The 27,253-nt window shown below is 42.1% G+C and overlaps 1 protein-coding gene across 2 annotated transcripts in view; it reads left to right on the forward strand.

Annotated features, from left to right (window-relative positions):
• The window catches only part of GRM3 (glutamate metabotropic receptor 3), a 1,313,590-nt gene that overhangs the window by 1,278,304 nt on the left and 8,033 nt on the right, over positions 1–27,253 (forward strand). For both annotated transcript variants that reach the window (XM_085652908.1, XM_085652907.1), the window contains one exon: positions 2,524–2,698. In XM_085652908.1, coding sequence (XP_085509034.1) covers positions 2,524–2,698 — 175 coding nt within the window. The remainder of the gene's footprint in view (positions 1–2,523; positions 2,699–27,253) is intronic.

The following is a 27,253-nucleotide window of genomic DNA, read 5'->3' on the forward strand; positions in this document are numbered from 1 at the left end:
GGACTATGTGCATTTCGATACTGTATGGTACTTCGGCACAGAGCCACAGCGAATGTGGTTTCTCCTAAAATGGGTATTGAGAATTTGTTTTACTTAAATGGCTTACTTAACTTTCCAGAAAGGCCACAGTATATGGCTCAGAAAAAAGGACCAATGACGTGGAAGTTAAATATCATATGCGAGCTGCATCCACAAGTATGACACACATATTAGTTTCCAGAGTGCACCACGGTGTTCTGGCTGGCCTACAGTTTAAAAAGTATTGTAAAAAAAAAGTGACTTGGCTGTGTGGAAAAAAACTGCGTTTATACATTAGTTAAGTCACTCCTAAAGTGTGCTTTCTAAGGCAACAAAACTATAAAAATGGGCATGCCAGATATTGATATATGTATGCCCTCATAGTTTACAGGTGCACCTGTGGGGGGAGGGGAGGGTAGAAATTGTTGGAAAACCGAAGGGCAGCTTTCACAGCTCCTCCTTTTAACTAGAGATCCAAAAAGTGATTTCAGGAATTGAAACCTTTCATTCCCAACAGGAAGGAAAATGAGTTCTAGCACTGGCAGATGGGAGGACGCTTCACCTTCATAGGGAAGTGGACAGAAGGAGGAATAAGGCTCCTGTGGCTGGAAGAAGGAAAGGGCAATCTTGGTTCTGAGGAAGTGATGGAATAGGGAGGTGGGAATTCTGCAAGAAAGGTGCCCAGGTTAGTTGTAGGGAATTCTCAAATTACTATCTAGTGCTCAAAATAGCACTGGCAGCTTACAACCACCTTTCTGGACCTGAGAAGAACATTCTTAAAAGAAAGAAGAGTGCCTCAAAGATGGAAGAAAAAAAGAACCAAGGACTTACTACTCCTGCTGTCACCCTGGCACTGGACCTTGTCTCCAAGGGCCAAGTGGTTAGCCTCATGTAACCTGATGTGGTGACGGCAAAAGCAGAAGGACTCCGGACTTGAAGAAGGCTCAGCTGATCATTGTGGACTGGACCGTATAGGAGCCATGGCTTGAGAGAGAACTGGAGAACAGGACCAGGAGGTGCAGGAGTGACCAAGAATGTTTTTCCTGCACCAAAGCTGATTCAGACTGTTTCTACCTCTGGAGGACCTGGATAAGGTGCTGAAGCTTCCCATGGAGGAGCACGACTTCAGCAGCAAGATATCAGGTCTCTCTCACTCTGGCTAACAAGTGGCTGGAGCAGGACTGTTTTTTAAAGTATCGAGTCTCTGACTATAGCCTCCAGTCTTGTCCCACAGGGACATTTTGAAAAACAAAAATAGACGGAGAGGCTTATTTGCGGTTTGGCAGAGGAGAATGCTGTACATTGAGGTCCTCCCGCCGCAATTTTCCTGTTTTATTTATAGTCATGAAAACCACTAGGTAAATGCCAGTGAAGCCTCTGATGGCTCCGACAGTGGTAACCTAGCTCTAGTAGATTGTTCACCACAGGACTGCTGGGGCACACTCATCGTCACCCTACATTATTTAGAGCTCAATGGCCACCCCTCATTTTCCATGATTGTATCACCATGCCAGAAATATGATGAATGTTCCCCGTGCATGCAGAAAAAACTCTTTGTGAGTCAAGGCAAATAGTTTTTGTTTTCAAGAAACAAATTCCCACCGTGGGAGTTCTTATCTTGAAAACAAAAATGTTTGCCGAGTGTACTGAAATTTCCATCAGGCAGACGATGATCTCTAAATATGGTGGGCTGCTCTCTGCCAGAGTGGAATTAGCTCTCCCCTTCCGGTGGGACAGCAGGACACATGCTCTAATTATGAAGGCTAAACTTCGTACAAGGGAAAGGTGGCAAATGTATCTCAGAGCTAAAGTTGACATGAAATCCTGATTTGTCTGCTAGAGTACAAGGAGTTCCAGAATAACAGCCGGGAGGTAAAATCCTTTACCAGGGTGACCCACTTGGCTGACCTCACTCTCACTCCATCATGAATGGCCTGAAATTAATCCTTGTTCTGGTCCATTGTCTATTGTGATTTTCATTTGGTGCTTTGAGTTTTTTTTATTCTTTTGCCATAAAAAAATAAAAAATTATATTACCGGTTCCTCTTTGATCAATTCCATGTTTTTGCCTATTAAATTGTTTTCATTAATTTTCTAAATTGGGAAAGAAATTGTATTGTGTAGTGTTCATGTCTTTAAAATGGTTTGGCACCGTTTGAACTTAACACATAATTTTCTGGTGAACTGTCTGTTGCTCGTGCCGTTTTTTCCAGCGAGTGAGCAGAGATTATTTTAGAACTATAATGTAGCCTAACCAGATTGTGTTTAAGTTTATAGGGGTAACCTCTTACCAATGGATAACCTAATTTCTGACAGTAATGTATGTTGTGAATGTGCACTAGTTGTGTATTCTTTTCTAGTTATTGCTAAATTTGTTAAAATATTCTGTGTTTTTGTGAACATAGAAACATTCATATTTATTGTTGTGCTATTTATTTTAACTTGATTTCTGTAATTATGATTCAAGATATTGTAATTTCTTCCATTATAACTTTCTCTTTTTAGGTGCAAACCACTACAATGTGCATCTCTGTTAGTCTGAGTGGTTTTGTTGTGCTGGGCAGTTTGTTTGCACCAAAAGTCCACATAATACTGTTTCAGCCACAGAAGAATGTCGTCACTCTTAGACATCATCTGAACAGATTCAGCGTTAGCGGTACAGGAACCACTTATTCTCAGTGTAAGTAAAAAGCAAGTTCCAGGTCTTTGACAAGATTTTTATAACTATTCTTAACTGGCTACTGACACAATGGAGTATATTAAGAAGCCAGTGCAAAGTTCTTTCAGTTAATGTTTACACTGATAATATTTGATTGGGCAAGTGATTGAACGTCATTTTTTTATTGTAAAACTCATGTAAGCATACCCGTTCTGTTGTGCTTGTCAGTTAGCTGTTAAATGCTTGACTTCGAGAACAGAATTGTACATAATGCTAAAATGTTTGTTTCCTAAATTATGCTCAGCAAGACAGCTTCACCCAAGTGTTTTTTTATTTTGCAACTTGTGAAAATTTCATTTTGACCAACAAGAAGTGCCCGTGAAAGGTCAGGCTTGTGGGAGGGTGGTGTCCACAAGGCCCTCTATTTCCATTGGCCAACCTGCTCTGGAGCATATATAATGGGCGTCTGAAAAGAAAACTGTTGACCATTATCATGACAATGAGAAGTAAAATTCTCCTGCTTGTTTCTTGGGCTCATGTTATTTTTAGGTGTCATGTTCAAAAATGCAAAGAACTATGCTCTGTATGTAGTTCAACTACTGCTGCAAACACAGGCTGGCATACTAAAATAAAGATGTGTAGCGCAGAATAGCAGTGTATCCATCAAGGATCATCATGCAACACTTCAGTTCCTTCTTCTGAAACTATAGATTATGAGGATTTAAATATGGACACATACACTTGTCTGATAAACAGGTACAAAGGGCTTCAGAAACACACTCAGAAATCTGTCTACCTTTTACTAGTGGCATTTCCCATTTTGATCTGACAGTGCTGTGTGTTATTGTTGTTTGGGTTAAGCATAAAGTAGAAGTTTTATAGTTTGAAGAAATTCTGCTTAACTAGATATTCATGGGCTGAAACATTGTGTCAGCTCAGTGTTCATGGCATGAAAGAGATTTCTATTTAATATATCTATCCATTGCCAATGTAGCTTTTTGATACATGCATTATAAGACAATGTGTTTGCTCTCCTGTCATCAGTCTGGCTGCAGTGTTCTGTATGCCATGAAGTGATATCACAGAACCTTTAAGGAATGTAGTTAATCCAGGCCTCTGGAACTTGTTGTGTGGTGTAGCTCAGGACAGGAATTCAGCCAACTGACTCTTGGAGCAGATCCAGTTTTCCTTCTCAGAGAGCAGGGTGGGTCTCAAACAGCTAGGCAATCCTCTGTTAGCAACAGAACAGTCCTCTGGGTAACAAGGCAGGCAGACCTCAAGCAGCAGTGCAGTCCTCTGGGAAACAAGCCAGTTCTTCTTCTTTAGTAATCACAGGTCCAGAGGTGCACTGAAGACAGGTTCAGAAGGTCCAAATTTCAACTTGGCTTTGAAGTTGGGGCATTCCGTATACTACCCCTACATTTGGTTCTTGGAAAGTTCTTCCCCTGTCAAGGCTTCAAGAACTCTGGGGTGATAAAAGTGGGGCAGGAAACAACTCAGCCCCATCCCTCCTGGAAGGATGGCCCATTCTGCCTACATCTAGTCCCATTTGTCTCACTGTCTGGCAGGAATACACAGACCCCAACAGCAGAGTCATTCGCAGGAATGTGACCCAGGACACTGGTAGCATGCACCAAATGTTTAGGGAAAGAACATCCCAACTTAGTAAATGTTTCCTGTTTAACTTGGAATGCTGATCGGTGACGACTATACATGTTAATAAATCTAGAGCACTGTCTCGTAAAAACATCAACCAACACGGATATATACAATTCATCATTGGTAAGAAAACTGGAGGATAATTGCAGGGCTAAGGCATGTTTTAAAAGTCTACTTTTGAGTGTAGCATAATGTGTGCTGCAGGCCTTATAATAACATTTAATTTACATGCCCTACGAACACGTAGTACCATTTACTAGAGACTTACAGATACATTAAATTTGCCAACTAGGTGTAAGCCAATTTTTCCATGTTTTAGGAAGGGGGCACAATCACCTTTTCCCTGCTAACTAGCAGTAACGTGCACAGATTGCTTATGCCAATAAACACAAATTCAGAAGAATAGGAGGGGTAAAGTCAAAAAGATTAGGGGGGATACTGCAGAGAGTCCTAAGTCCAACACCAGCCATCACAAATTCTCTTAAAAAAGTTAAATAAGGATGTTTTTCAGAGATTATGTTTAACAGGTATTTTGGCATGATCACCTCAATTTGTAGTGACTGGTATTGCTGTGCACACAGGGTAACTTTGTCTCGATTGACTGAATTATGACCCATAAAACATGGTAAAACTGGCTAATCTCCAATTATAACATTTAGATTTTCAGTAAGGCCGTAGTATATGGTGCAGGAAAATAAACCAATAGCAGCTTTTAAAGCCCACAAGGTTCTGTTTGAATGTCATACAGGCAACATTTTGTTGTTGGCATGTACTTTCCGTGGATAGCCCCCAAAAGCTATTTTCACTGTAAAGGGATGTAACTGTACTATGAGCAACAACTAACATTCAGAATAAAACACTACATGTGCTTCCTTGGGTTTGTGGTAGGCTACAGAATCCTTCAACTGCTATTTTTGATAATGATTAAATGTCCAATTCACTAGTGAGTTTGGATGTTTGATATTTAAGGAAAGTAACTTTTAAAAAGTTACACTTTGTCTCCCTGAACTTCCAGTAAACTAATTAGCATTAGCCAGCAGCAGGCCACTGTCATTGCTTTCCCTCAACTTGTTCGCTGCTTCTGTCGGCCAACGGCCACCGCGAACACTACCTAAGTAGTGCTGCGCACGTCCGTTGGCTGGCGCGGCACCGGCCACTCTTCAAAGGCGCCGCACCACAGTGGATTTTCGGACGCAGTAAAAGGGTTAATGAAGTCTGAAAACTCCTCCCATAGCTAAACAGATGGCTTAGGCCTTTTTACAGGAATACTTGGGTGTGAGATATTTGACTCCTCTCAGTGCAGGAAGGTTAGCTGAGGAGGGATAAGGAAAGTAATTAATTTGAAAGGGACCATAGTGAGTCCTGCCCATTTATAGTAAAGTGTAGAGGAGGCCTCAAGAATAGGAGCCTTTGTTCCCTGGGCCAAATTTAGCCATCATGGCACTAGCCCAGTTGGAATGGCAGTTAGTTCCAGAACCAGTTTGGGGCAGTTGAGGATGAAAAGACTGCACATTACCCTAAACACATACTTGACTGGGACACCAGAAGCCTTGAAGACAGAAAGGTCCTACCATGATAAATTTTGCCCCTGGGAACGTTTTCTCCGTTGGTTAGGAAGTGTCCAGAAGTTACCTCCTGCCGTTGACTAATGAATCCCATATCCCACCTCACCCGTACTTTGTCAGATCAAATCTGAACTTGAGGAAGAACAGAAGACGACTTGACTTGCTATCTGTGACCTGACCTGTGTAGACACCTATGGGACTGTTCCAAGCCCCACTTGAACCTAGGACAGAGAAGTCAGCTCCAAGAGTCAGTTAGCTGACCTCATGTGCAGCTAAAGGGACACCACTGGAAACTAGACCGAGACTGGATCCTGCTGATGATTTCCGCTAGAGTGAGTCCTGGCTGTAAGTGCTGTCTCTGACATCCTGGGACTCTTAGAGGAGACCAAGAGGGATATACCCCAGAAAACCTGAAAAATTGAGAAGTTTAGTATTTCCAAGACCTCTATTGCATAAGCTACACATGGTTGCAAAGGTGTATGATGACAAGAGGACTTCATTGGATACAGTTTCCCAGCTTTCCCCACTGGTGGATTTTGACCTCCTTAAAAAAACTGTCCAAAGGTAGAAAGACTGAAGAGATGACGTTTTGGGAGCAAAACTAGAATTTTCCCACTCAGCGATTTCCCTGCCAAAACGAGCAGCTGTAGCAGTATCTGCCTCATCCAATAGCTAGCTGGAGGATTTCTATTTCAGAGACTCAGTCAGAAGGAAAATATTTGACCCACTTGGGTTAACTAACCTCCGTTTCATCACAGTCAGTCTGAAATTGCACCTAAATGCCATTCAACAGCAAACCTTGGGGCATATTTATGAGAAAGAGGAGAAGCGTGTCATTAAGCCAATAAGACTAATGGCACACTTCGTCACTTTAGAAACACAGGGCTGCTCCATATTTACAAGAATATGGTGCAGCCCTGCGTTTCCCCCTGAGCTAGTGCCATATTTAGCTGCCTAGACCCAACGCAGGCACCCTTGCACCACAGTGCAAGGGTGCCTATGCTGAGGGGAAGATTGTTTATGTGCAGGAAGGTCTCCCGTCCTGCACATAAACAATCTTTAAATGTTGTTTTGTTACTTCTATGTGTGCTGCTTAATGCAGCACACATGGAAGTTACAAAAAGGTATTTTATTTTAAAAATGATTATTTATGTGCAGGAACCCTGCGTTGTAAATAAGGAGAGGCCCCTATCTCCACCAGAACCTCACTGAAAGTAACGTTGTGGTGGCGATAGGGCCTTGTAAATATGCCCCCTTGAGTTTGATACAGGCTTTACTTTTAGTTAGCACTATTTGCCATAGAACTTTTATATATCTGGGTCTGATTATTGGATTTAAGAAGCTTTGACATCCTTTTTCTTATTACATTTTCTCTATTTTATAAATTGGCTGTGGTACTTTTATTGTGTTCTGTTTTAAGTCTTTAATAGTTTTTATGCATGTCTGTATATGGTATTTCTATAGAATGAACCTAGCCAAAAGGCAACGAAGCACTGTACATGGTCAAAGACGAGCATAAAGTCAATAAGTAGGAGGAGAGGACTCTGGGCTACATCTGGTTAATGCTTTGTTTAAAAATCAAGGAATAGAGGGAAGCAAACAATAAGGTCAGCCAATTCTTTTATAGATGATCAAGATAATATTTCTTTCGTGCCAGATTAACAATTAACGATATAGAAAACATTGTCCATTCAGTGCTCCAAAGATTTGTACAATAAATTCCACACACAAGCTCCAAATGTAAAAATTGTCTTTACTATTCAGTTTCCATCCTCATTTGATCCAGTCAGGATATCAGCCCACCAGCGCATTTTCTCTCACTAATTAACCTTGTTAGGGATACATTAGAATAGGCATCACATTTCCAAAGAGTGCCATTCCAGATTCTCGTTTTTTGCAAATCCTGTTTAACCCATATCATCTGCATGGATCAAGGTGTGGCTGTTGCAACTCCCATCACCTCTTGATCTGACAGCATTGATAGTGCTGATAGTGTCCGGGCTGCGGGTGTACCAAGATTCACCAGAGATAGTGAGCTTGTAAGCAAAATAAGCGTGGGAGATCATTATGATAGCTTTGTAAATAATGCAGCTGGTTTCAAAGATGGTGCGGTCTGGCAAGGGGAGCCAATGGAGATTCAGCAGGATGCGGGTGATGTGATATTTCTTCAGGCTCTGGATAAAACCTGCTGGAGTGTGCAGGTTGTCCCTAAAGGGTGCCGATGTGGAGACTGTTCTGAAGTTGCTTTCTGCAAGAAAGGTTTTGACTTTCTTTTGGAAGGGAGCTGGTACCAATCGGTCTTTTTGTTTATTTTTTGGCATGGATCAAGGTGTGGCTGTTGCAACTCCCATCACCTCTTGATCTGACAGCATTGATAGTGCTGATAGTGTCCGGGCTGCGGGTGTACCAAGATTCATCAAAACACTAATACAACCTGGGTCAGTAATTGAGCCAAAAAAATTACACAAACACGTCTAAGTGAACCCCATTCCCAGCATGACAACTCCATGACCAAGATCTATCCCTATACTAGTGACTCCTATACCCCTCCGGTGTTCAATCAACATGGAAGGAAACCTGGCTCTAATTATTCGACCTCAGGGAGTGAGAATGATTCCTCAGACTCGGATCATGGTGGTAGTTTTCCATCTAGAGGCCGCAACTGGAACAAGCGAGGTCAGAGAAGAGGTAACTTTTATGGGGGTCCACAACAACCACAATGGTGGCCACCAGGTCCTTTTAATTATCCACAACCGTTTTTCCCTCATCCTGCCTTTCAGGCCCCTTTCCATCATGAAAACTTTCAACAACAGCCTTTTTTAGGGCAAGGCCAACGCCGTTCCAGAGGGCGAAGGAGATCAACACAACCCAATGTGCATTGGAGCCCACCGTCATCTCGAACACGGAGCAATCTGAAGGATCCTCCGGTGGCAGGCCCGAGCAACATGACAGCCTGATTGTGAATCTCAGTAACCGTACTCTCAGCGAAAATGAGATCTCAGTCCTCGAAAAAGGACTAGGGTATGTTCCCACACACAAGGGTGACCCCTTTCGTACCAGACAAGAACTTGCGGGTTTTTTTAGGAAGGTCAGATTACGGGCCTTCTTTAAGGATAAACCACTTGATGAAACTCAAGAGGACGTTTCTAACACTGGTTTACGACCTAAATCGACCTTTACTCCACCAGTCCATATGGTCCCGCCAGAAGTACTAACTTTTGAAAGGGCGGTCCTTAGGGATGCTGAAGAAATCTTTCAAAGCGAACATCGCTACTTCTCTAATTTATCTAATGGTGAACGTTCTGCCATCCGGTCGCTAGCAGAGGATAAATCTATCATCATAAAGCCTGCTGACAAAGGGGGAGCGACGGTCATTATGGATGCGCAGTCGTACCAAACAGAGTGCAGGAGACAACTAAGTAATACGAATTTTTATCATCGTATCAAGTTAGATCCTACCAAGAGACTACTGGCGACTATCAAAAACTTTACAGATGAGGCTCTTGAAGCAGGTTGGATTACTGCTCATGAGGCACAGTTCCTTAACACAGCATATCCCGTTATCCCGTACTTCTATGTATTACCCAAAATACATAAGGGGGTCTTTCCTCCTCCTGGAAGACCCATAATTTCGGGAATAGGTTCTGTTTTGGAACCCCTCTCTACTTTTGTAGATTTCTTTTTGAAACCTTTGGTGAGAACTATGCCCTCCTTTGTTGAGGATACAAAAGATTTGCTACGTATCCTGGATGGAATGCCATTTGATGTCACTCAAGACATTCTAGTGAGTTTTGACGTCGAGTCATTATACACGTGCATTCCGCAGGATGAGACTTTATCTACTGTCAAAATGCTCCTGGAAGGTGCTTCACTGCAGAGCCCTACACCAGTGGACTTTATTATGACATGTGCAACCATAGCCATGAAAGAGAATTTCTTCAAATTTGAAGAGGATCTCTTTTTACAGATCTCAGGGACGTTTATGGGGAGCATTTTCGCACCATCTCTAGCGAATCTGTACGTCCACCAGATTGAACAGACTGAGATCCTCTCCGTTACTAATCCGTTTCTAGGTCACATCCAGACCTGGAAACGGTATATTGATGACATTTTCGTCATCTGGAGGGGATCCTTTGAGACTATCAAGGAATTTCACTCTTGGTTGAACAACCAGAACAGGTTTCTCAAATTCACCTGCGAGTTTTCAAAGGAAAGTATCTCCTTCCTGGACTTACGGATTGGACCGAAGAATGGCAACCTCAGTACTGAACTTTACAGGAAGCCAATGGCACGGAACTCCCTTTTGCATTTCAAGAGCTATCATCCTAAAGCTCTTAGGGAGAACCTCCCATTTGGACAATTCCTTCGTATTCGTCGGAATTGTTCTGAGGTGACCAAATATCATGAACATGCTACCCTCCTATCCACACAATTGCAGGAGAGACAGTATCCCAAGAAAATTATAAAAACATCTATGAAGAGAGCCAGAAACAACCACAGAGAAGCTCTGCTCGAGAAGAGGATACAGAATCCTATGGAAGAGAACAAAAGGATTACCTGTGTCAACACCTTCTGCAACTATTCCAATGCACTTAAGAAGAGTATCCTAAAGAACTGGAGGTATCTTAAAATAGAGGGTAGTCCCTTACCCCCTCCCCTTTTTGCCTTTAAAAGGAGCTCCAATCTGAAAGATCGATTAGTGCATACACGGCCGAGGATGTTGAGAAACCCAGATACGAGCACACTTTGGGGGTTACCACCAGTTGTAGGTCACTTTCCATGCGGGAATTGTGCGGTATGCCCCCAGACTCAACACACCACTGAGGTAGAGATAGGGACGAATAGACCTTGGTCCCTCAAAACCCATACAAACTGTAACAGTGAACGAGTGATTTACTTGATAAAATGCCCCTGCAATAAAAACTACGTGGGTATGACATCACGAAAGGTCAAAGTGAGGATATCGGAACATAAGAGCACTATCCGATGTAAAAAGAGTGCTACCAAACTCACCAATCACTTCGTCTCAGTGGGACACAAAGAGACCGAGCTTCAGTGGTTGGTTCTAGAACAACCACACATTCCAGCTCATATTACTGACATTCAGAAATTCCTTCTAGTAAGAGAGCAGAGATGGGTGCACAGACTTCATTCAGACATTGTGGGTCTGAATGATGAAATTCCTTGGCTTTTGTTGTAAAATCTAACAAAAATAGACCCCCTCTTCCTTTTTTCTGATAGTGTTTGGCATGGGTACGCTTGTTATGGAAGGTACTACGACGACAAGTTGGCTACTATAATTGTTGCATTTCCACACTGGAGATGGGCTATTTCTATGTATGTCCTTCATGGATGCACACACATTGATGACCTTCCCTGACAGAGAGTCTCCTCTTTAAATTTAAATGTATTTGTATAACCTAGGTTGCACAAGCATTGAGGTTTCTAATATACTCACACACTTCATGAGCAACATTACGGTTTCCCTATGGGAGCAGCTTTGTTTGGTTGTATAACAAGTAGGAGTTTTGAAGTACAGATCGGGTAGATCATGCACCTGCGCGTTGCTGGCTTGAGAGAATGAGTAAGTGCCCTCTCAGCCACGCACGCTCCTTACCCGTTCACAGATACCTCTGTGCTGCACATGCGCGTTAGTTGCCTTTACGTATGCACTTCTTTTTGTCTCACATTGGGGTTTCTAAATATACTGTTGCAACCTTTGAGTAATATCACTATTGCATACTGGGAGTGGTTTGTGCATTGCTTTACAAAATAAGAGTATTATGAGGCATATCGGGCAGATCGTGTTTATGCACGTTACTGACGTAAGAGGAATAGTTAGTGTCCTCTCCTCCACGCGCGCTCCTTGGCGGTTCGCGAACACCACTTTTTCCGCACAAGCGTGGTAGTTGTTTACACGCATGCGCGTTAGTCAATCAGTAGTATTTTTTCGCCACACATGCGCGATACGCCTTTACAGGCAGCGCCTCGGGCAGCTCAATCGGCCCGCCTCACCTGCAGGCATTTTAACTAAGACAGGTTAAATAGACTTCCACGACGCGTCCGTCGGCACCTCCGGTCTTAACTCAATGACCGCCCCGGGGTACCGACGGATAGGTGAGTGCTCATTTGGCTAACTTTAGTTTATTAGGTGGTTACTATACTCCATTATGTCTGTCCTAGGCTCATTTATGTATTATTTTGAGTGCCTGGGTTCATGAGACCTTAGGGAGTTCTTAGTGATTACTTTGTTTCCCCGGCTTTCTATATCAGTACATTCAGTACACATGACCTTATATCTAATTTTGACAATTTCTTTTAGATTTTGAATGCCTGGGTTCATGTGACCTGAGGTAGTTCTTAATGGTTACTTTGTTTCTCTTACTTTGTATACCAGTACATTTGGTACACGTGACCTTATATCTAATTTTGACAATTTTTATTAGAGTTATGTAACAAGTGCTAAGAGTGTGTGTCTTCTTCTATGTTTCACATCTACTGGCATGGTTCAATAAACCACCTAGTATGATAGTGAACATTTAAATGTGTCTGCAGTTGTGGCACAGTTCTAACATTTCTTTCTATAAAGACTTTCATGTACCATATATGCCTTTGCATTCTGGGATTGGATGATGCTGTTCTCAGGTTTTTAAACTATGCTTCTAAAGAGGAGGGATTTTTCAGGTATTACCTGTTTTTTCTTTCTCCTACTAATTTGTCCTTTTAGAGCGGGGCCCCTTTCCCTGAGTCGAGACCAGGTTGAGGTGAGGGCTGTACCCACTGTTTATGGGTAAGTGTAATTCAAAACGAACAGTATTGAATGCCATACAGCATTAGTGAATGCTAGTTTTGGTCATAGAGTTTATTTGACCTTTAGTTGAGCTTGTTTTACACATTGGGTCTTTGTTTCTTTTTCAATTTTTCCACAGGTATCCGGTTTTGATTGCTGATAAAACTTGACCGGTGCGGTAGGAATTTTTATCTGCACCCCATTTTTGTATAATTTACACACACGTTTTTCTCACAAAGAAAACCACAGCAGTAATTTAGGTCCTGACGAAAGCCCAGATACTATTGATCGATTGAGGGCAGAAACATGTTGACCGTACTTGCTTTGGACAATAGCATAATGTCAATTTAATTTATGCAATATTGCCATCTTGCTTTTTAAATATGACAGGGGTTCTCTACTATTAAAGAACTTTTGGGCACCCTTAGCCATTTTTAACTCACACTATTATGATTTTACTGCTGACTTTTAGGATTTCTCACCTTGGTCTATGGGTAGTACCTCATCCAAGACAATATTCGTGAGAGATCAGGTGACAATCCTCCTTTGTTGCTCCTTCTATGCTAGTGACCGGGTCACTGTTTCATGAACTGGTCCTGCTGGATGGAGTACACAGACCCAGATGATAATAACAATTAACCACCTTAAGTGATTGATGGGTCCTGTTGAAGGGAGTGCTCTCTCATAGAGTTGTCATGCTGGGAATGGGGTTCACTTAGACGTGTTTGTGTAATTTTTTTGGCTCAATTACTGATCCAGGTTGTATTAGTGTTTTGATAATTGTTGTTAGGGGAAACACAACCTGCTGGTCTACTGTTTTGTTTAAACTTTCCCTTAGACCTCCCCCACGTTGATATGTGTTATCTGTACCAAGATTCACCAGAGATAGTGAGCTTGTAAGCAAAATAAGCGTGGGAGATCATTATGATAGCTTTGTAAATAATGCAGCTGGTTTCAAAGATGGTGCGGTCTGGCAAGGGGAGCCAATGGAGATTCAGCAGGATGCGGGTGATGTGATATTTCTTCAGGCTCTGGATAAAACCTGCTGGAGTGTGCAGGTTGTCCCTAAAGGGTGCCGATGTGGAGACTGTTCTGAAGTTGCTTTCTGCAAGAAAGGTTTTGACTTTCTTTTGGAAGGGAGCTGGTACCAATCGGTCTTTTTGTTTATTTTTTGGCATTGTTTCCCTTAAGGGTGCAATTGGTATCTGGAGAGATTCCAAGTGACTTGGCACATTGAGGTTCAAAGCTGTCATGGTCCATGCCAATGAGCCAGACTTGTACTGCATCTTGTTCAACGTTTGTGGAAAATAGCAGGTATTCTATCTTGGTTGGGTGCAGGTTCAGATAGCATTAGACATCCAGGTCTGAATCATGTAAAAACAGTGTTTGATAATTTGGATGTCTGAAGCAGGAAACAGCGTTTACAACGCTGTCATCATATCACGTAAATATTACAATGCAGTCGTTACAACGACGGCGTTGTTAGAACGCAATACCTTTACATCGCAAGTCATTAGATCCACTTGCTGTAGGGGGCGCTCTAACCTAAGGAATAGTATAATTTAGTATTCCAACACCTTCCCTACTGTTGAGCAGGCTGGAGTTGGAATAGTAAATTATACTATTCCGAAGTCCAGCGCGCCCCCTACAGCAAGTCGATCTAATGGCTTGCGATGTAAAGGAATCGCGTTCTAACAATGCGGTTGTTGTAATGACCGCGTTGTACTAGAACGCAATGTTATCGTATGCGATGTAACATGCTATGTTCGTCTGACGCAGATGAGACTTTCAGGTAGTTGTGCATCATCAGCAAATTGGTGAATCTTTTTTTTAAACTGTTTTTATTATTTATTTGTATATACATATCATCATTCTGCTATGCACAGCATCAGAAGTACAACAATTCAGTACAATTGCTAACATGAACACCAGCTCTAATGGTGCATTGCGTCCTGGCATCAACACACTGAACCTCCTCACCTTTCTCTCTATTTTTAGCTATTCACACACAGTATTTAGTACTGCACCAGGGCTATTGTGAGGAGTAATTTCTCTGAATAGCTCTAGACTCACAGTCCATGGCATTGTAAGCCCTCCAGCATCTCCATATGTTTACAAACTTATTTGGGCATCCCCTCTCATTGTCTTCTCTTTCCACCTCTATGCAACTGGTAGTTTCCACTAATCATATTTGTTTTGTGGGGGCAGCCAGGTCGCTCCACAATTTAGCTATGTCCCATTTTGTGACTACAAATCCCAATGCACAAAACAGTAATTGCTGTCTGGGCAAGTCAATATTTCATATAACACCTAAGATCATGAATTGAGGGTTACAGAGTATAGGGACTCCCATAACAGCTGACAAATAAGCTGTTATCTTGGCCCAGTAGCTTTGTATCAGGGGACACTAACAGATTGTATGGTAAAACGTCCCCTATGCGGCATTACATTGGGTACATATTGGAGATTGTGCCCACTCCATTTTGTGTAGCCTACCTCTATTACAGTACACTTTGAGGAGTATTTTCAATTGAATTAGCCTTAGTTGAGTTTAATGGCTACTTCTTGTAGATGCGTCTGTGCTGTCTCCCAATTAATATCTTCTAATTGCTCAAAGTCTACCCCATTTGGCACTATGCTTCATTAGTTTGTCTTGCTTGTTATTAATGAAAGTTCAATAGATGGATCAAATGGCCTTGCCAAAGAGTTACTCCTGCATTACTCTACTTTTCAACGGGTTACTGTCCGGAAAGTCTGTCCAGTCCTCTCATTCTAAACCCATAGTGTATTTAAGTTGTAGGTATATGGGCCACTGAGTGGGTACCAAGTTGTACTGCTCTTCAAGTTCTTCAAAGGACCTTATGAAACCATCACGTGCTATGAACCCCAGTTGGGAGATTCCGATAAGGTCTAATTTTTTACACTTTGTCAGTTCCCTCACTTCTCACAGCCTGTTCCCTTTCCATGAGGTGATTTCCCTTGATAGTCTATCTCGCATCCCCACGTTTTTCAGAGCCCTGTCCCAGGCCATCTATGGGGCCCTGGTAGGCCCTAGCAAGTTTTTCCTAAATGGTTTCCCATAAAAGTAGCAGATGAGTGTGGTTTTATTGGGTTGTTCTCTAACCATGTCACCATCTCTACTGGCATGTGGTGAATCCTTATGCTGTTGTCTGTGGGTAGAGTACTAAGTGGCTCAAAGTAAAGGTTTACGATTTCAGAGGTCCCTCTAGAGGTGGAGGAGGAGAGTCCCCTTACACACGCCACCGGGTGAACGTAGTCGGTTGGACATGGGTCGGAGTAGAGAGCATGACCGAAGCCTAATCTTGATTAGTAGTCCCACTGGTGAGCCCCGGAGACTGGTGCTAAATATTCTGTGGTATATGATGCAGGGAGGTGACCCGGGGGGGGGGGGGGAGGTAGGGTGTTTACAGTTGAATTATCTAGATTTGTTCTTAGACACTGTTTTTCTATATTCAATTGTGGTATGAGGTGGATAGCACCGAATATTAGGTGTACTTCTGTCCTTAACAGCGGGAACTGTACTGTTGCTTTAATTTGTGTATTGGGACAGTTTGAATGCATATGATTTGTACTTGCTACCACTACTATATAGAGATGTTATATGGATGAAAACTCAATAAAAATATATACAAAAAAAATGTAAAGGTTTAAGATGATAGGAGCCTATCGGAAGCCAGTCGGATTGACCTGCCAGTTTCAAATCCGACCGCCGTCATTGTAGTACGGCCGTGGGATTTGAAACCTTGGATATCGGTCGGAAAGCCTCCGACCTGAGGTCGAAGGCTTTCAGACCGACATTCAAATTAGGACCAATGTCTTTTAAGTCCCATTGTGCTGATGGTTGTGGCTTACATGTTGTAACTGGGGCACGGATGTTCATATAGCTTTCCAAACTTTTTGGGACGTTGTTTAGAAGGGTGCTGGCATTGGATGTGGAGTTGATAAAATTAGAGATGAGTTTAAGCATTAGGTTGTCCATGGAGAAGTGTTTAAAAAAGGTGAAAGTTTGGTCTTTTCTATTGAGTATGGTTTGGCGGCGCAAATTTCAACATGGAGATAGGGATGGCAAAGTAGTTGGTCCCATTCAGATGTATGGGTGGTTTGCATGCGAAGTCAAGGTTGAAGTTATAGCCTCTAGAAATGTGTTGATTTTGTGTCATGCTATACCATGTTTAGTGTATCGATGAGGTTGGAAAGGTCATCGCTTGGGTGTTTTTTGAGCTTGCGGTGTCTGAGAGGTTGAAGTTACCCAAGAGGGTAGTATGAACATGTTAGATAGATGAGGTGGTGAGGAGATCTAATAATCCATCAATGATGTCCTATTATTTGCCTGCATAGCGTGCAGGACCAGGAGGACTTGTAGATGAAAGTAAGGTCTCATCCCTTCTCATGCGCTGTCCACATAATGGATGCTGTAGCATGTGAGAAGTAGAACTTCTAGGGCCTCATTTATGAAAAGTGTTGCATCACTGGGAAAAAAACAGCGATGCGATACTCTTCATAGCGCCATCATGCGACTCCATTGATGCGCCGTATTTACACTATAGTGTTCCATGTTGCAAGGATTGCACATATACTTCAGGAATCCTGACGTATCTGATGGCGCAGTAATAACGCATTATTGGAGTGTATCGATAAACTGACTCAACTCCAGCAATGTGTCATTACACACGGGGCATGTCCCATTTAAAAGGCCCTGTGTCACTCCTTAGGCCTGCTTGAATGAGGTGTAAGGATTGTGACGGAGTCAAGTCATAGGAGTGGTGCAATGAAATCTCATAGATTTCACAGCACCACTTCTACAAGGCTTTTGTACTGGAAACGTCCACCCTGCATATGTTATACCTGACACAGGTATAATGTAGCGCAGGGCTTTACAACGTGACACATCTGCCAAGACCCATCACTTTGCAAATAGGGTGCAGTGTGGTGCATTGTTTAAGCCACTGAAGCATCACAAAAAAGTGACACAACGGCGGCGATAGCCCTCATAAATAAGGGCCCTAGCATGTGCGAAGATGTGGGTATGACACATGTTGATGTGATGAAGAAGGAATAATGTTCGTGTTAGATGATGAGGTCTGCGATGTCTGGCGCATGGAGTGCTGCAGATCGAGCATTAATGAACATAAGTTGGAATTTGTGCTCTGTAGTTTGTGCATAATAGTTAGTGGGATGTTTACGAGGTTGGGTCTGTGTGTTTTGCAAATGTTGTCTAAGTGTCTGAGACATCTACATCTGGATGTGATTGTTGGGATTGGCAGTATGAGGGCTGGGAGATACACATGATGTTATCTTACTCTGTAATGCTTATTGTAGTTTTTATAACTGGTAGTAAATAATATACAACGTAGTTTACTAATTAACCAAGAACAAAATTAGAAGAAAGAAAATGAGAGAACTTTCACAAACCAACCTTGGATAAACCATTAGGGTAAGACAATGGTTCAGTCTGCTTGAGAAGCAGCATCTCCTCTTAGTATTTGTCGTTAATATGATCATTTTCATTTTTCAGACAATAATTTGGCTTTGAGTGTCCAGTATGCCTTTAGTATGCCTTCAATAGGAACAATAAAACATAAATGCCCCTGTCAGAGTTAAGTAATGTAATTATATCATAGGATTTCAATGTGTTGCTTTTGTAGAGGAGTATTATGAATCAGAAAAGTTATGAAAATGTTGGTAGTGGCAAATTTAGGAGACAGATGCAGTTTTCAATTATATGATACATTTATCAATGATAATCTGGTATTTACATCTCACATTTTACAACATGTGTGTACATTTTGTTGTGTCCATGCAAATGAAGCAACCACTCATATATATGTTTTAGTAATGCACATTTCTTTATTAACAACATACCAATGCTCTACGTTAGAGGATGATGGGGGTGGGTGACCTACTGGACCTCTAGGTCACTGTAGGGTAGGGCCTTTCCCCACACATTGGATGACTAGTGGATCAAAACCGTACCCCAAAATCTGAACAGCCTAAAATATAGTCACCCCCAAAAATGTTTTTTCATCTGGTTCTCCGATATAATATATTGTGTGTAAAGGCACCCCCTGAACATCAATTAGCAGAGTAAATCAGTTCAAACAAGTAATGGGCCCACTCAATAACTGACTTCTAGATCTATAAAAAGTTAAAGGCTTTTAGTACAAAATTCAAAACATAGGCGATACAAAGGAAATGCCATAAAGGCTCACAGATACAGAGCTATACAGAGTATACAAAATCAGAAACTATTTCAAACCCCAATTGAGCAGCAAAATCAAAAGAGAGTTAAGGAGCATCCCTAGTAGAACAGGGAAGTCTTCTATCTCACCCCAAAATCAAGGGGTTCTTAGTCACTATTTGTGAGTAACAAATTAGGAAAACTACAAAATCGACATGGTCTGAGTAAAATTGTTATTCTTTAGTAAATCAGAATATAAGGAAAAGTATGTCATTACCTTAACACATAAGCACCATCCCAATCTAAAAAAATAAATATTGAGCACCTTGTATGCTAATACCATCCCAAAATGTTCTAACAAATATGAAACATTTAAACAATGGAACTTTCAGCGAATAAATGAACTAGTATGCAGAACCCAACATAGCGAAAAGGACCTTGATAGTATTTCAAGTCGTAGGAACAGGAGAAAGTTAGTCAAAAGCAATGCAGTGGAAATAAACGATTACGCATCAGCTTGACCGTGCTCTGCGTAGCCTGATGGGAGAAATGCATGCAGGGGTATAAGGGAAGCGGAGGTGAATGACAGAGATGGCCTCAATTTTGTCTAAGATGGCAGGAAAATGTGGCATAACTAAAAAACAATATTAAACACACTTCTACACATCATATAACATTTGTTTCAACTAAAATCATGTTAATTTAGCCGATATATGCAAAATTGATTATGAAAATACATAGATATTTTATTAATACACAAAATACAAACCCCAAAAAACATAACCGCTTAGTCTGTGTTGGCATCTCCACCCGTGTCGCCCAATTAAATTTTGTCAACAACCAGTGGAGAATCAGAAATGTTTTCTGCACTGAACGTTACGACATTTAGCAACTGGTTATCATTCAGGTATCGAAACAAATGAAAAAACAACGTAATATCATTCGTTCACTATTTATTCTCCTTCTGGCTATAGCTAAAAAGGCTGTTTGATGTCCCATTCTTTGAGATTTTGCAGTTCAGCTAATCCAATATTCCCCTGAAGAAGTGGATCAAAAGTATGCCGCTTAAGCTGTTCTTTTTCACGAAAAATGGCCTATATTTCCTGATAATGCAGATATATAATTTATGCTAGCATGACACTCTCGGGACAAATTATTGCCAAATTAATGAATGAGCACATTAGTACTCAAGTCATCCACTGTGTAGAATTGTCCATGAAAATCTGCTCTGGAATGTTTTTCTGTTTTACGTGATATCAAAATCATAAATGTAAAATGGCCCTATTATATAGTTTTTTCTGAACAATAGAATGCTATACATCTATTATTATGTGCAAATCCCCTATGGCTTTTGGTAGGTTGAGTGTCAATAAATATCCCTGGTGTAAATTATGCGCTTGAGGTGAGAGGCTTATATATGTATCTGAAGAGAGACTATACATTTTATTCAATTCTTGCTTGCTGTTTCTTTAATATTAAAAACAAACTACAAAGTTAAAATCAGGGTTTTGAAATATGGAGAGAAACAGTTTATCCAGGCTAATTGTATTGTTTAATATGAAAACAAATTAAAATATTTCTGTTCTGCATCTTGGAGCTCAGGGCATTTATTTATAAAACTAATTTTTCTGTTCACTGCAATGTCAAAGGCCGTGCCTGAATGTTACTCTTCGGTTGTGCAGACATGGATTTAAAAGGGGATTGCTGGTTCTTGTAGAATACCTCAGAGAAACGGCGACTGCCCTCTGTGAGCCTTAATTGTATCATATCAGAGCTACGCAGGCCATGCGATTAATCAACATGCTGGTACACTGGCAGCCCTTTCCAATTCAAATGTAAAACAAGAACATACAATATCTTAAGTATATCATGGTAATCAAATAGGCTTCAAATACCGAGCTGATTCTGCAGAGCATGAAGCAATTATGATACCTTACAAATAAATCGTAGAACGTAGGTGTTTGCTCGTTTCATTGCGATGTAGAGTAACAACAATACCTAACTCTAATAAATAAAACACGGAGCTAAACCTATTGATTAAAAAGAAAGCTTTTCAGAGTTGCCTGGAAAACTTTCATGGACAATGAAGCTAATACATCGAAGGTGGTGTGGGGGGTGGGCTTGGGAGGAGGATGCAGGCAGGAGGGCAGGGGGTGGTTCCGGGCTTTGCTATTGTAAAGAGAAGTAACCAAACCTCTTTCATTTATTTTAGCATTAGCACATTCAACACCGGCTACAAAATAAATTGGCACTTGTCAGTGGCAACAGATAAAATAACTAAACGTTAAAAAGCACAATATTAAAAACACTGTGGCAGATGAAAAAACAATATAGCACAGATATATTGGCATAATCAAAATCCGTTATTTGCAGCAATACAGAGAGCCCATTCGTCACGAATAACATGTGACTGCACCCTTCAGCCCTGGTTTTAAAAATATATATATATATATTTTAAGTGCTTTGCACAATTTCCATGAGGTAATATTGCCGAATAAGACACCATTTTTTATCTCCCACGTTTCATCAATGATGTTTAATTATGTTTGACATGCATTTCACATGTGTAACCATTAAGTTCATGTGGGAGCCGATGAGGGGGTGGGAGGTTTGTGAAGCTAAACTGTGACAAGAAGGGCCAGACGTAGAGAGAATAGAGTGCAAACAGATGGAGGCTAGAGGGACATAGATCAGGAGAAAGAAAGTGAAAACACACACAGACTAGGGGCAGATTTATTACGTTTTGGTGCAACACAGCGCAGCAATCGAAGTTGCTGCGAAAGAAAAACAGCACCGCAAGGAGCAGTTGTTTTCTCCCCCAGCGCTGGCACACTTAAGGTTGCCATGTTCCAATGCACACACTCTTGCACCATAAAGCAGTAAGGGTGTACATTCTGTAATACGTTCTGCACTGAAGGGGAGCTGTCTAGAAATGTTTGTAGATAGGGACTTGCACTAAAACATGTGGGTGGCTGCATGGGAATGCCCATGTACCACCCATGGTACGCCCGCTGGGGCAAAGTATTTCAAAGTAGCTCATAGCAATACTTTGTGTTACTTTAGTCAACTTTCCAATGCAAATCATGATTTATGTTTGAAAATAAATCCCACCAGCACACTTAGCACTCGGTGTGCATCACCTTTGTGATGCAAACCCATTGCAAAGTGTTAGTAAATCTTAGCTCAAGAGTAGCCGGGCTGCAGAAAAAATAGGGTGGAGAAGGAGTGCAAAAATAAACAGTGATAAGATTATCGTGGCTGCATTGGAAAATATGAAAGGTCAGAAATAGTCACCATGGCAATACAGAGTGGGGGAGCTCACAACCTCATGAAGATCATAAATCAGTCTGACAGGGAAACTCGCAGCTGCATCCATTAATCATAAATAGGGCTCCCGGTTTTCCGTTTTTACGGATTTTTACATATAAATACAGACGGAAAACTATATTACCTTTGTCTGTATTTATATTTAGAAACGGCAAAATACTAGCAGATTTTGCCATGCTGCTGTGCTCCAGTGCACAAGACCGTGTACATCACGCGTGACGCCAGACACAGGGAATGCGCGCAATGCGGGTCTTTAACAGAATCATACCGGAGTGTGCTGTGGCCAAGAGGCTCTGAAGGAAAGTTTGAGGGCAGGGATGAGGTGCTCGCTGCCAGGTATATGGGGGGTCGCTAGCCTGATGCAGGGCAGGTAGGAGACAGCACGGAAACTGCATCTGAAGTTACAGCCCCGCAGAAATGCGCTCAGTGCTGGATTACTGCTGCTGCACCCAATGTCCGTGTATTTTGCTGCTGACGTTCCTTAAGGAAAACAATGTGGTGGTTGGAGAACACAATGTGTCTCAGCAGAAAGCATAGGTGTGTGTAATAACATCCGCCGATGCTTCAGCTGAGGAACATGTCGTTTATTGCAACCCAAGTCACCCACATTCCAAATAAACAATTCTTCTGTCCCGTGTAAAAGGCAGCTCTTTAAGTTTCGGTGTTTAAGCCACTGAGCACAGGGGGTGTCCTGTAGATACTCCCCGCAGTCTGGAGGGAGATGCGCATCCCTTGCTTAAATGGCACACCCCGTTTCCGTAAACTTCTGGCGGGTGCGAGGAGTGCCGCCCGGCAGCCTCGGTGCTTTACCGCCACCTGAAGAGCCTGTGGCACTCATGTCTTATTATACCCCAGCATGTTACTGTCAGGCGTGCAACAAAAGAGGTGGAGACCTGCAATGTGTGTATTGCAACCCTCAGCACAGTACACTGACTGGGTCTGGGACCAGTTAGTGTTTTGATACACTCAAGTTTTTGGCAGAGGGACAACGTGGTAGGTGGAGGTGCCTTCATGTACTTTGCAGTGGGCCCCCCTCAAGTTTTGCGACGCCACTGCCCCACCACCACATGCTTCTCTCACCCTGACTTGCCCCTCTCACTCCCATTCAACCACCTCAGCCCTACTCTCTCTAATTTTAGTTCATTGGTCTGGAAAGTGTTATCGAGAGGTTTACTGACAAGCATTCTCAGAAGTGGCATTAAATCTCTGTCTCAGAAAATTGCAAGGTGTTGGGAGACAGAGGCGCAACTAGAGCCAAATTTCCCGGATGGGGTACTGATAAAAATTTCGGGGGGCTAATTCTTCCAGCCATAGGCAGAGTGGAGATGCAGGGGCTCTAAGAAGGGGTGAAAAACACAACAAAGCCTCGTTAACAAGTGAATGGTCTTTCTAAAGACCTGTGAAGTACTTGGGTGTGGCTGGCAGTTCAAACACTGTCTGTGTGTGTGCCCAGGAAGCTGTCTCAGCCCGGGCTGAAACACACGAGGGGGGGAGCCCTTTGAGCCAAATGGGTGTTGCGCGCCTGGTGGGAGAGATGGCTCCACTGTGCAACCCGGGAACCTGTACAATCCATGCTAATGAGGTCTGATTACTTGGAAACTAATCAGCGCAATGTGAGTGCTTGGTGTGGATGTTTTGACTGGTTTGTGAAACAATGCAGGGGAGACAGCTACCTACAGATCTGTACATTTATCCACACAGTTCGACCAAATAGAACACTAATCTCCTACAGCAGAGCCCTAGCCAAGCAATTGATTGAAATTCCTCAAAACGGATTCCCTCATCCATGGAAGCAGCTATTACCCTCCAAGGTCTCCCCTCTCGTACATTGACTGTGGCAGTAGCCTCTCATTTAACAACCAAGCCCATGTGTGCATTGTCAATTTAAATAAATGTGGAAAAATGCTAGCTGTACTGTCGTCTTTTGCTTGTGGCAAATATAAATGTGGATAAATACAGAAAAAATGCCCAAAACATTAATATGGATAAACAAAGACAGAAATAGCAACAAAAAAAAATACCATAAAACCGGGAGCCCTAATCATAAATGAGCATGAAACTTCATGGATTTGCGCCAAATCAATTGGGAGAAGTTCGGAACAGCAGTCGGCATTTCTGACAGTTCACACCTCACTACAACCCAAGGTTCAGAGGACACTCCAAGATGAGTCCAACAACCAGAAGGAGGGAAGATGCACACTTGTGGGCCCAAGACCACAGGATGTGCAAGGATGCAAATGGAAATCTTGCAACAAGTGATTAATACTCCGGCACAAGATCCATAATTGGTGACCGAGGCTGATATCTATTGGAGTGAAGTAAAGTTAAACAGCCCCTCTAAAGATAAAATAAATATTAGTGGTAACCCCATCCCAAACAAACCTCTGTGGCTCGACGAACACCAACCAAAGGTGAGGAAAGAAGTGTTAAACCTGGTAGCAATTTTTCAACTCATCACGGAAATATCCAGTCCCAGTGCGGCGTGCTGTTAAGTGACCCTACATAGCATTTTATTCCCGATGGGCATTTCCATTTGTAGAAGGAAGTGGATTACATTTTTTTGCATGAATGCTCACATAAATGGGTGGGGTGGATTGAGTATTAATTTCATGTTGAAATTATTCACAGCAAAACACAGTGGTAATAATATTTTATGTTCTATAATTAGGTTACAAGGGTATGTTATTGGGAAACTGAGTAATATATTCAGGTGTCCTTTTTAACCATTTCAATTACCCTTGATGAAGAGCTGTTGAGCCCAACATTGGGTGAAAAAACATGAGGTTACCCAGGATGTATTGTGAATCCCTACGTGCCCTTGATAAGGCCTGGATGGGTATGCCAGTGGAATTTGAAAAAATGTGGAATAACACTGTCTTTGAAGGGAATGGACAAAACTGGAAGAAGTCTGAAATAGAAATAAAATCATGGATTAAACACGGAATACTGAATGAACATTGGTTTATTGTGAGGAAAACGTTTTTCTCGTAAGGCTGTGTGACTGACAGTTGGTGCGTGAGGAAGTGCCACTCATACTGAGACTTAAGAAAGTCTGCCACATGGTGGGCTGCTTGTCTGATTTAGAGTGAACACAACAACAGTTTGTTTACTAGTTCAATATATGTTAAAAGTGACTATTACCTGTTGCCCATGCTAATCGTATAGCTTTGGGGGCCTAGAATACTCTGAATCGAAACACTTGTAGGAGTGTGATGGTTGGCAGCTGGTTTGGTACTGTCATTTGCAGAGCTGGCAGGGGCAATGGGTGGTGTAGGCTGCAGTGGCCTCCTTTACTGTATGCACATGATATGGTGATGTTAAGCACAGCAAAAGTAGGTTTACAGCAACAGATGAATAAACTAGACAAATACACCAGGTCCTACAAGCTTGAAGTGAACATGGCAAAACCAAAAGTAATCATCTACGGAAAAAGAGTCAACAAGAATGGGGCCTAGCAGTTGAGAAGTGAAGACATCTGCAAGGTATCAGAATATAAGAATCCAAGAGTTTGGATCAACGCAAGAGGAAATTTGGCTTTGGTAAAGATAATCAATCAGAAATAAAGCTCAGGTGCTGCAATACACTCCCATAACTACCTCAAAATACCTATGGGTTTTCAGCCTAGAACCAATCCTCCAGGTTATAAAGGCGAAGGAAATGCCGCCAATAACTTATGGGTGCAAAATCTTGCAGTGAGAGGATGCAAGACTTCTGAATGGCCTGGTGGTTACAATATATGTCTTTTTTTTTCCTTGCAAGAACACTATCCTCTGCCCTGGTGTGTTTAGAATTCAGCCTACAGAACCAAGTCATAGCCAGACAGCACACATTCATCACTTTGTGTCACAAACTAAGAGTTTCAAGGCCAGGAACCTTGTCCAGCCTTACGGGGAGAGGGAGCACACTGTCTCTCATCCCAGTACAGTTCACCCCATTGCATTCTGGTAAATGTAGTACGCTTACTTCAACGTTGCTGCAGTTTTTCACCAAAGTTGGTGCAGGTAGTGCTGTTATCTCAAGACACGTGTTTCTGGGTTTAGCCCTTTATAAGTAGAGAGTTGAAGTAGTAAAGAGCAGAGAAACATCATCTGGGGTTGCTGAAATGCTGCCCAAGTCTTCACAGGTCACTGTACCACTTCCCAGGCACACAGGTGCAGCCCAGATGCGCTCATTGGCTCAAGGTTGCCTTTTAAACACAAGGAGGAACGGAGCACACTGTCTCTCATCCCAGCACAGTTCATCCCATTTCATTCTGGTAAATGCAGTATGCTTACTTCAAAGTTGCTTTAGTTTTTCACCAAAGCTGGTGCAGGTAGTCCTGTTATCTTATCTCTAAATGCGCGTTTCTGGGTTTAGCCCTTTATCGGTAGAGAGCAGAGAAAAGTCATCTGGGGTTGGTGAAATGCTGCCTAAATCTTTACAGCTCACTGTGCCACTCCACAGACAAACTGGTGCATCCCGGGTGAGTTTGTTAGCTCGTTGGCTCAAAGAAGCCTTTTAAACACAAGGAGGGAGGAAAGCACACTGTCGCTCATCCCAGGACAGATCACCCCATTGATTCTGGTAAATGCAGTACACTTACTTCGAAGTTGCAGTAGTTTTTCACTATGGTTGGTGCAGGTAGTGCTGTTATCTCTAGACATATTTCTAGGTCTAGCCCTTCATCAGTAGAGAGCATAGAAAAGTTATCTGGGGTTGTTGTAATGCTGCCCAAGTCTTTACAGGTCACTGTACCACACCTGGGATGCACACAAGCAAGCAAGTTGCTCATGCAGTGTTAAACGTTTATTTCTATCAGCGCCCGAAAACGTAGCAAATCACATGATAAAAATGTCCTTCTTCAAAAGAGGTATAACATAAGAGTGCTTGAAAGAACCAGAAACAACCGTTGCTCAAGGGGAGTATTTACAAAACAAATCACTTGGGTGGTCATATCATCAGCCTGTTTGGGGTTACCAAGAAGCAACAAATGCCCCTGCCTTCCTAGCTGGCCATACACAGCCCAGGAACAACAAGGCCTTGTGTACTTATACCAT

The sequence above is a fragment of the Triturus cristatus genome, chromosome 4_1 (assembly GCF_964204655.1).
Source record: "Triturus cristatus chromosome 4_1, aTriCri1.1, whole genome shotgun sequence".
Taxonomy (NCBI): domain Eukaryota; kingdom Metazoa; phylum Chordata; class Amphibia; order Caudata; family Salamandridae; genus Triturus; species Triturus cristatus.